The sequence below is a fragment of the Homalodisca vitripennis genome, unplaced genomic scaffold (genome assembly GCF_021130785.1).
Source record: "Homalodisca vitripennis isolate AUS2020 unplaced genomic scaffold, UT_GWSS_2.1 ScUCBcl_958;HRSCAF=3954, whole genome shotgun sequence".
In the NCBI taxonomy this organism is placed as follows: Eukaryota; Metazoa; Arthropoda; class Insecta; order Hemiptera; family Cicadellidae; genus Homalodisca; species Homalodisca vitripennis.
The window spans coordinates 105,121-116,281 of NW_025777076.1; the positions used below are offsets into that span (position 1 = coordinate 105,121).

Consider the following 11,161-nt stretch of genomic DNA (forward strand, 5'->3'; position numbering starts at 1 on the left):
CAGTGGACAGTTTTCCACATTTTCCATCGCTGTAAATAAATAAACACATATTTGACAATAAGTATTTTACAATAAAAATACACTTTTTTCTGTGATGTCAAAAACCCTTATTCGTACCGTTAAACATGAGAAATAAAATACAACTAAAAGTTACGACATTGAACACTAAACCAAACAACATAAAATTATATCATCAAAATCGCAAGTAAAACTTGTCTCGCACATCAACAGACGTACGTCCAGACTGGTGAAAATTAACCATAGTGACGTCACTGCACAGAACCAAGAGCACTGACAATACACGTCACACGCACCAGGAAAGGCGGAAAACTAGGAAAAATATCAAAGTCGGCACTTCCTGTCGTATTGTGGCGCTTTGTCTGAAACAAACATAACATTCTTCGACTAGGTGTCCAATATGCCAATATATCTTTAAACATACACAAGACACTTAAAATTAACAGGTACGGCTGTGAACTTGCCGCACATTAAACTAAATTTGACTGCATATGTTCTGTTCTGTTTGTTAAAAAATCAAGCAAAACCTGACTGTACACCAAAAGTTAAGGTCCGGATTGATGAGCATATTGGATGATTACTGCAAGAAACGAGAAGCACTAACCAACATATTTATAACAAGATTTTACGTATCACTTACTTGAATTCTTCAAATATAATTAACTAATACAAAATACTATCCAAGACAATATATGGGCCTGTATTTATAACATAAGACGGGCAGAGACAATCAACTGGTTTTATAGTTCTGCCTGTTGTCGAATAACGAACTTGAAGACTGCTGTTACTGTTGGAGCCTCCTTACCGTATGTCTTCATGACTGGGTCAGTTGTATCAGTAACATGTATTATTCCTTACTTTCCTTCTGTAACTTTCAATAATAGAAGAAACAATAACGTATATTTTGAAATATATAGACATTTCTTTAATTACTTTTCAATATTGATTCCCTTTTTTCCAATGAATAAGTGTTTATTTGATACTTCTGAATTTTTTTATTAGTTCAGCATTTCTCTTAATACATAGACAACTCATTTGAATTTAATCGTTTGACAATTTTCTCGTTCTTTTAACATCTTTATCTTATTGCCGTTGCTTAATTAATTGTCCAAATCGAACTGAATAGTTTATGTAGCATTTTTATAAATGATATATAGTTTATTGCACTTTTAGTTTGGTGTTTTGCATGAAACTACTCATTGAACTACTTATTGAATTATTATAATAAATCACATCTATTAAAAGAATTACAATGATTAAAAATTAAAACCACACCACATTGTTAAAAGAAACAAAAGTTTTTCTATGCTATATAAAATATTTATATGAAAAATTCAAACCGAAGCAATTCAAAATAGAATTCAATATATTTTACACAAATTTAGTCTTTAAAATGAACAATAAAATATAACAAAATAATGGCAGAGTTAGACAATTGTGATTTGTATTATACGTGTGATATTTGTAATTAGTAATTATTATTACAATGTGTCCCTGAAAGTATGATGAGACATCCATACTAATGCATTGATATGCTTTTTTATTTATACTAAATGTGTTTTTAGTTTAATACTAATATAATATTAATCATTCTGTACTTCTTTTATAGAATTTACAGCACATAATTTGAAACCAATTTAATAGTTAATCTCAGATGGGAAAACAAGAACAAAAAAACTGAATTTACAATGACATTACATTAGGTCGGGAAAGCAATGTTAATTTATATAAATATAAAAGAAGCTGAAAAATTCACAGCTCAGTGACTTCTTTGATTATTAAAAACCCCTTTAAAAAGGTGATAAAAGTGATTTCTGGAGAGAGAAATCAAAATCCTGGTTGTATCCGGTTTTATGATATTGAAATAAATTAGTTTAAAATGTAATACTTGTTCGATTAAGAGTTCAAAATCGAGTTATTATATTACATTGAAAAAATATATGTTATAAATTATCCTAGGAAGCTTCATTTCCGTCTGTTGGAACTCTTCGAGTAGAACCTAAACTAAAGACAGCAATCACCTATGTTGTCACGTTTAGATAATCCAATATTTGTCCAGAAGCAGTAGTAAGTGCGAAAATTGAGATATCAAGGCCAATTTATTGTTTTTTTCTGGATCTAGTTTACTGTGGAGGATAATTACCGGTGCAGTGGATATTGCTGATTTAATAATAAAGCTCTTAAATGCGAGTTGGGGGTTGTACCCTTACATCATCTACATAAGGGGACAGTTAGGTAATATATGCCACTCCGGCTCAAACCCAATATAAAATTTTAATCAAATACATAGGAGTAGTTTCCCTGTCATCATTTTATGTTTTTTTTCACATTGAAAATATTATTTAAAAAATAAAAAACTTAATGACTCTACCAATATTCACAAATGTAACAAAACATTAAAATTATTTAAACACAAAATATGGATGTACGTATGGATATATGTAAATAGTTTTGAATATATGGGAATAAAAATGTATATTATTTTACAATATAATGCATAGACATGATACGAAAAAGTCCGCAGTTAAGAGCTTCCTAGTTGAAAACTGTTATGTAAGATCTACGAGTATTTTGAAATAATTAAATCTAACTTTGATTAGAGAAATTTGTTTTTGGCTTAGTGATCTTTGACTATTCTTATGCTGTACAGTCAATAACAATAAAGTCTTTAATCTTAAATCTTGAACGTTCTTACCGTGACACAGCCTTACGGCTATATTTCTAACTAGGCTCGATTGCGCAACTTAACAAATCAGTATTAACAAATATAAATAGCTTTGTTTGTAGGCGATATGAGTCCGGAATAGAAAAATTCTAGTAATATCTAACACTTTCCGAACTGGTGATCATAGCCTATATCTGGTTAGATCAATTATAGGAAAATTTTTGTATGAATTTAACTAAGAAATAAACTCCAAGTAAATTAGAGCTTTGCACTAATTAAATAAATATATATTTCACAACTTGGTACTGTAGAAAAACCCATGCTGTTATCATACTTGATTTTAGTATAAAAATCTAAAACAATAAAATTGTATTTATTTGTATGATCGCCATAAAAAAATTGCCAAAATAAGGTGTCTAAAGAGTGGTTAAATATTTTGCTTTATTGTTTTGCTTTTTTCAACTCACTTTTTATCTACCACAGTATGGTGTCCTGACACCATGGCACAATGTCATGGCAACGCCATGAAATCGAATTAAATATATACATGAGAAATATAACTTTCCGATAAAAATTTTAATCATAAATATCGCAATTTGCAAATTGTTCTACAACATGCAGCATACAGGGTATATATACTCAGTGGGAAGTAACGAGCTGTGAAATCGGAATTAAATACCAAGATTGGAATTCGAACTGTCCAATAAAAATCCAAGAGTGGAACCGTTGATCCTTTATTGACCAGCCGAAGCTGAACTGGAATTCTGTCGTCGGCTTTATTGCATTCCATAACCCATTATAATTATTACATCTAATGTCGACCTATAGATAACACATTGTAAGTGAACACTCTATGCGTACGATACTAGTCTCACTGAACGAAATCACAATCAAGATAAGTAAAAAACAATTTTTTTTATTTTGTGATACAATGTGTTTCTTCATTTTTTTCCTTTAACTGTATGTTGAAAAAACAAATATGTTTTAAGAAATGCAATATTTAAAAATTGGAGATACTATTGATATTCAGAGAGATTAAAGGGGGAAGGCCAAAATACGATGCTAATGTTGATTACCGGGGAATGTTGAATTGCGATCTGCATACCACCCTATGTTTCTCTCTCAGTGACTAGAGTGCAGCACTGATTAAATAGTCACTCTGATGATAACTACGTTATCCAAAAAAAGCAGAGAACGCTTTATAACAAATATTGTGACAGAGATTGCATAGGTAATAATATTTTTTATAGCGCATAGATTTCTACCCTTCCACGCCTCTAACTAGTAGTATATAGTACACGAAGGTACGTCTCCCCAATTCGATCTGAACATTCTATTGTGTGTGTGCCCTGACAGGTAGATTAATTTTGTCTAGTGATTTCAGATTTTTTATTCTGATTGGAGTTTAAAATTTTAAAATTTGCAATCTACTAATTCTCTTTCAATACTTCCAGGTTGAAGTATCCCATGCTATAATTATGTTTGGAGATGCTTTTTAAATTCATGCACCTGTTTACAAGTAACACACTTAGTACCGTACTTTAATAAACGTTTTTGGTAACACATAACATATTTAATCGTTTCATTCTTTCATTTCATGCGTTTTAGAAAAATGTCTCTAATATTGTGTTCTCAAAAGTCACAAGAGGAGAATAAAAACTTCATACCGATAACTCGAGGCGATGGAACATTTCGTTTTTGTCAGTCTGTCTGCACGGTATCTCCAGAAAGAAATAACTTTTTAAGTAACTAGACTTTTTAAGTTTTTTAAGAAGCTTATTTATATATGGGGAAAATATTCTGTGGTCATTCGATGGTATTAATCTGAGTGTTTGTACATCAAATAGGAAGAAAAAATTGCGAAATAGATAAATTTTTAAACGGACTGAGTACAGTAACACATGGAGATTAATTTACAGACTGTGCTATGAATATGAAATTTTACATGCAACCTCAGAGATGCCTGTTACACGACACATGGTGTGGTGTAACATTCTGGTGTGATACTTCTTACCTTGTAATAAAATATGTAGTGATTATTTGTACGATACAGTATTACATATTTTAATTCAGTCCTGATTGAGAAGATTTATTTTATATTATTTACAGTAAAGAAGTAATTTGTACTTTGAAGAATAATTCATATTTAGTTGAAATGTTGTGGTTTATTTAATCTAAGATTTAAAATATTCCTAGTTTTCAATCAAACTGCTTTGACATCAAATTAAAAATTTGCTCTTTATTTCAAATTTATCATGTAATTTTGAGTAATTAAGTAACAGAGCAGTACCTTGTGGAATGTAACAGTCCAAACAACTTCATATTTACTAATACTAAGGAAATTACTATGACTCATTTCTTCTCTGTTTCCAACGACTAGGGCTGCTCCAGGGTAATTCTATCCAAAGCTAGTAACAGTGTTACTAACTCTAAGAATTATCAAGGAAGAACATAGATTACTCATCATTGAAAATACGGTTAAATACCACACATTACTAAAATGTAATTGTGTGTAATAAAGCGAAGTTCAGTAATAGTGCATATCAAAAAACTTAAAATAACATATATTGTTTCAGATTAAAAATAAGGAAAACATAGAGATGATATACAAGGAACTGACGTAGAAGAGTTAAAATATTGGCCAGTCATTTTATAAATATGCTTTGAAAGAAACTTGACAGTAACAGATGGTCTAAAGTGATATCATCTATAAACATTAGCCTGGCCCACACGTTTTATGTGACATTGAAAGGAGAATTTACACATCACGGTGTTACATCAAATATGCATTTTTAACGAAAGTCTTTTCTAAATTCAAGTACATGTTTTAAAACAATCTATGTATATAGATTTTTATGAGATTTAAAACCGTCTTTGACCCACCTTAATGTATTTTTAAATGATTTTACTATTCACTAATTGTACACCGTATGAGACAATGAGACATTCCTTCATTTGGATTACACTAGATAACTGCTGGGTAAATTAGATAGGCCACCTTGGTCGTCTAGATGTCTCTGATGTCAACATAATGTGTAATGTAACATAACTGAACTTTTCTCTGTATAAATAAACCGATCAACCGACTGTACTGAAGGTGTTACCAACCAATTTACAAAATTCACGTGTTAAATGTCATATTTACATAGTTAATTAGTTTTAAAATCTTTATTTTGCAATTTATTCCTTGTCATGATGGTTACCCACAAGACCTAAATTAAATTTTCGTTCATTGAAGTATATAGGTCAGTTTTGTCACTACATATCAAAACAAAATTTTACCCGCCACTCAATTTATAGACTTTGCTAACCCTGGGCTAAAGTGTAAACGTTCGATCTCCAGATGACTCATACAAGCTCTGAAATGTATATACTGAAAAACAATGACTATGGGAAAGTATCATCAGATACATGTTTTTTGTTTTCATGATGGTTACCTACAAGACCTAAATGAAATATTAAAACAATCAGGTACGTAGGTCAGTTCGGTCATAACATATCTTACGGACAGACGTGCAAAAATAAAAATTTACCCACCACTCGATTGCTAGACTTAGCTAACCCTCAGCTAAATAGTAAATGCCTCATCTCCAGATGACTCATACAAGCTCTGAAATATATATACTGAAAAACAATGACTATAGGAAAGTAGAGATATAAGCTGGTGTTTATTACTTAAAGACAGTGCAGTACCCGTACATTGTGAAGTGTTAACAGGTATTTAGAGAGTAAACGCCACGGACTCAAGCTGATTTATTTTACGAGAGTATTAACACTGCTCGAGCTTCTGTTGTGAAGTTCATTTGTTTACCATGATATATGATTAGAACAAATGTGAAATTAATACGCCAAAATTGTCATACAAAAGTAGTAACTATACAATATAAAGCAGATGCCCCGATAGAAGTACCTTTAAATAGCGATTGCTGTGTAGCGTAAAGCCGTTTTTTTAATGCGGTGCCTCTATTGTTTGTACTGAAATCAGAAATGACGTTTGACGTTGGTTTGAGCTGGTTTTTTTCATTTGCTTTGCACAATTTGGTTCTAAAACAGAGTGTTAGGGAAACAGTTAAGCTTAAATACTTTTTGATTATAATAATACAGTTTTACTGGAAACGTAAAACGAGTTTTCTTAGACTTGACTCAACAATTATAATGAAATAATCAGTATAAAACCATTACTTTGGTTAAAGCGTAGGTTTCATGTATAACTTTCCTTATGAGAAAATCATTTATAGCGGCTTCTCAAAGAAGAACTGGATAATTTTCTGTAAATCACTTTTACTATTTTACTTGATGGAAGTATTTATTGGCAATAATTCAAAGATATTCCATCCGTCTCATCCACCCCTTACCACGCTTCTTTATGAGTAGTTCGGCCTCTAATGATGTATATTCACGGTCACCTTACTGATACTACGGAGTACCATACTATTTTGTGTGTTGGTGGTGGTGGTGGAGGGGGAGAAAGACAGCGAATTGTTTTTTTCTATTATTTTAACTTATAGCAAGAACTGTGTCAATTGGGACAACATGGAATACAATAGGACAAGTTACCTTATATTTTTTGTTACGTCTAACTTGTCGCCTATTCTGAAGTAAATTTAGCACTGTAAAAATTTCAACTATTATAAATCAGTGCCCGTATTCGTTTAATGCGTGATGTCTATCCATATACATAATAACATACATATTAGACATTTCATTATTTTTTTTTTAATATTGTAAGCTGTATCATCTGTAACACTAGGATAAGGGAAGTTTATATTCAGAAGACAGAATTGTTTTAATAATTTGCATACATATAGAAAAGTATTTATATTTTTGTCTAACACGCCTACCCTCAGAAGGGTGGTTTATACCTAAATTAGGTCCTGCAAAAACCGACGTGTCCTTAAATCTGAGCAATTAATTGATTTTCAGGAGTGACACATCATTAACCTAGCAAATGTTGACATATTGAGGTAAAATGACTGGATAGGTCTACTTCTCTGTGGAGAATAAATGTTGGAGTGGGTGGAGTTCCGGTAAAGTTATTGGGAGTTTCAAGCCTAAACACGAGGGAGCATCGCCTCCCCCGGACTGGCACAGAGCTAGACTCCCCTTCATCCAAGGTGGCATTACTGAGATAGTGACTTTTATCCTTCCTTATAGGACTTGGACAGGAGGTTGCCCCTATCTCTGACTGTACCAACCCTGATTATCCTGTCACTCCAAAAGCAGCACAAAGACTGTTCTACCGCATAAAAAATTGGTTAAATTGTTACTTTACATCAAATCTCGATCATTATAAACATTAAAACCCATTCTCATGGAAATTAACAATAAAGACAGACACTGATAAAAGAACGTTAGAAATAACCTACATTGAAATAATACTTTTGTAGAGTGCTATAAGGAATTTGAGACAACTTTAAAGATTTATATGGTACTAGTCTCACCAATCATCCGCGACAAGTTTGTAAAGTGGAAAGCCAACTTGTTACATCAATATTTCGTAAGGACCGATCTCACTTAGGGCTTATCTCAGGTGTTTATCACTTGAAAAATCTGAAGAATCAATTCTCATTCAGATGATGTAATAACTTTACTATAGATTTACAACACCCAGACTAACTTCAGTAATAAAACATCAAATAATAAAATATTATCTAACAATAGTACAAATTAGAAATAACAGTTGAAAAGGTTAGGTCTGTTCATGTATAGGCTTTTGGTATGATATCAGCCAGCAGGGGATAAGTTATAGAGGTACTCAAATGAAATAGAAATCGTCTCTTTCCGAGACTCTGGCACTCCTCCTCGCGTAGGAAAGTCTTTGTGAGCGAGACTCTCAGCATTCACGCTTGTTTTTTACATCGCCTCGTAGCGAGGCCTCTAGCAGTTAAAGAATTAGAAATGCAATATAATTGCTTTTGGCACTTAGTCCTTTTATTTAGTAAAAGTAATTATGATATAATATGATGGGAGTCCTATAAAAATTTTAAAACGTAAGTAAGCATACATTAGGTAGATATTATTTAAGATCGTGGTAAATAGTATCTAGGTTTTAATTAATTATTATATCATGTTTGGCACGTGTATGAGCATTTCTGGTTGTAATTAATTATATACATAACGTCACAGCTGAATGTGCCTTATCATCCCGATCAATAAAACACAAATGTCAGATCACACAGGTCTCGGAAACTTACTTTGGTCAATAAGCGTATATTTCCAGTCCTTGACATATATTTCAGCTCTAAGATATTTCCAGTAGTATAGTAGAGTTTTTCTTGTTGTTCTGACGAAGAAGAAATAGATATATTCGATTATCTAGTTCTCGGAAATCTACTTTGGTCAAAAACATGTTGACATAGTTGAGTTTGCTAGGACTAAAAAGACCATTACGACCTAGGGGGAAATCCTACCTACTTCTTATGTACTCTAGGGAAGTTATAGCATGACCGGTGGGATGCGCGTGAGGAGTGGAGGAGTTGAGCGCGTGGGGGCACAATCTAAAGTAGGGGAGTGAATACGGTGCTACTAACCCTACTGAGAGTTTTTCGGCTCCCGCCTCATAGTGGTGGCGGGAGCCGAATATTGTAGTGTTTGCCAACATTTCTAGACCCTCATGTTCTTACCACAGTGGTTTTTTATGATGAGCAATTTAGTATAGGAGACCTTGAGAATATTTGAACATTTCTAGACTCTTTTGAAGTTACGGCGACGGACTTTTATGATGGGGAATTCAATACAGGAAATCTTGGAAATATTGGGACCGGACGTACGTGATCTTAACAATGACTATGTTCTGCCGAAATTGTGTTCATAGGTCACCCTTCTTAATGAGTTCGCAGTAGAGATACCTGGTGGTAAGAAAGGGTTCTCATAAATTGGGAAAGGGTAGGAATTTATATTATTTTTTATCTCCAACGACGACAACAGTTCAGAATTGTAATTGTTACGCTTTGTTACCCATTAAAATTCAATTTATCATATACTAACCGTGTAAGCTTCAGGATTTACGATAGAAGATACAATTATACACTACAAAATTATCAACTGACATAGCCTAGCTGCTAAATTAAAAATTAATATAAAACTGGTTAAACTAATTTGTCAATATACACAGTAGAATAAGAAAAAACTCAGTTTTATCTACCAACTTGTATCAAGTTAATTTAATGATGTATACTTAAAATAACAATAACGCCAACGATCCACACGCAATAGTTAACATAACAAAACCCCATTGCGATATCACTGTATTTAAAAAAAATTTAAAATATTGGAATCATCGCCTTACAACATAAATGAAACATATTACTAATTGTTATTATGTTCTTACCTTGTACATGCACTGTTGACAGAACTACTCCTTGAATTTCGCTGCGCTTAATAACACTCAAAGGGCACAATTCCCGTTAAGTCATCATCACCACTGTCACTATTGTCAACGATAGGTTCCCTGTCTTCGTCACTGCCACTTTCTTCATCCCATTCGTCACTATCGGAGTCCTCACCGAGTCTCACAACAATCCGTTCTGTCATTTCGTCGATTTGACGTTCGAGTTCCATATAAGTTTGTTCTACAGATATCGTATGATCACACCTTTTCCTCCAATCTTCTTGAGTGATCGAATCACACGTTTCCTTCACCAATTGTTCCACCGTATTTATATTAAATGTCACATTTTTCTTCGCTACTCTTTCTTTAAGTAGGCTCCAAATTAGTTCAATTGGATTTAAATCTGGATGGTAGGGTGGCAGGCGCAAAACAGTGTGTCCACTTTTAGAAAATATTTCATCAATTTTGTACTTTTTGTATGTGGGCTTGTAGGCTTGTATAAGATTATACAATTCGGGTTTGAACATAGTGCTTGAGTGAACAATGTTACGCTCGGAAAGCCATTTAATCATTTCGGCCTTTCTGCTTGATGTTGTTGGTGCAGGATCGTCTTGTTTGTTGTGATAGGGGGCGTTATCTATCACAACAACAGAATTATCTTTCAAATTTGGAATTAATTTAGTGTTTACCCATCTTTCATAATTATCGTAGTTCATGTCATCGTGATAGTCCCCTGACTTCTTCCCTGATTTGAACGTAAGTAGAGCATTGTTAATAAATCCACCTTCCCCGCCTGCGTGGACAATTATAAGTCGTTGTCCTTTACTTAGAGGTGTCTTCAGTCCCGAAGTGGTACCATCTGTCCAACCATTGGTTTTGGTGTGTGTTGAGTGAATATATGTTTCATCCATGTACACTATTGGCCTTTTTTGATTTCTATACTCGGCTAAACGTTTTAAATACTTAATACGTAATTCACGGATGTCGAAACGTTCGGTTAAAATATTTCTGTTGTTAGTAGCTTTTTTCCAGCGGAATCCCAACTTCTTCAATATTTTTGTAAGCGCCCACTTACTTCCCTTAAAATCTATTTTTTCCCTTAACACATTTAATAATGATTTCAATGTAGGCCGTTCGCCTTGTTGTCG

General features: G+C 33.0%; 1 protein-coding gene across 1 annotated transcript; it reads right to left on the reverse strand.

The window, feature by feature from the left end:
• Positions 1–10,060: 10,060 nt before the first annotated feature.
• On the reverse strand, positions 10,061–10,924 carry LOC124371124. The gene has a single exon (XM_046829439.1). It carries the CDS (start codon positions 10,922–10,924, stop codon positions 10,061–10,063), a length of 864 nt encoding a protein of 287 aa, XP_046685395.1.
• Between the last annotated feature and the right edge of the window lie 237 nt (positions 10,925–11,161).

Coding starts and splice junctions, on each gene's coding strand:
- LOC124371124 (XM_046829439.1), bottom strand. CDS start 10,924: ATGGATGAAACATATATTCACTCAACACACACCAAAACCAATGGTTGG.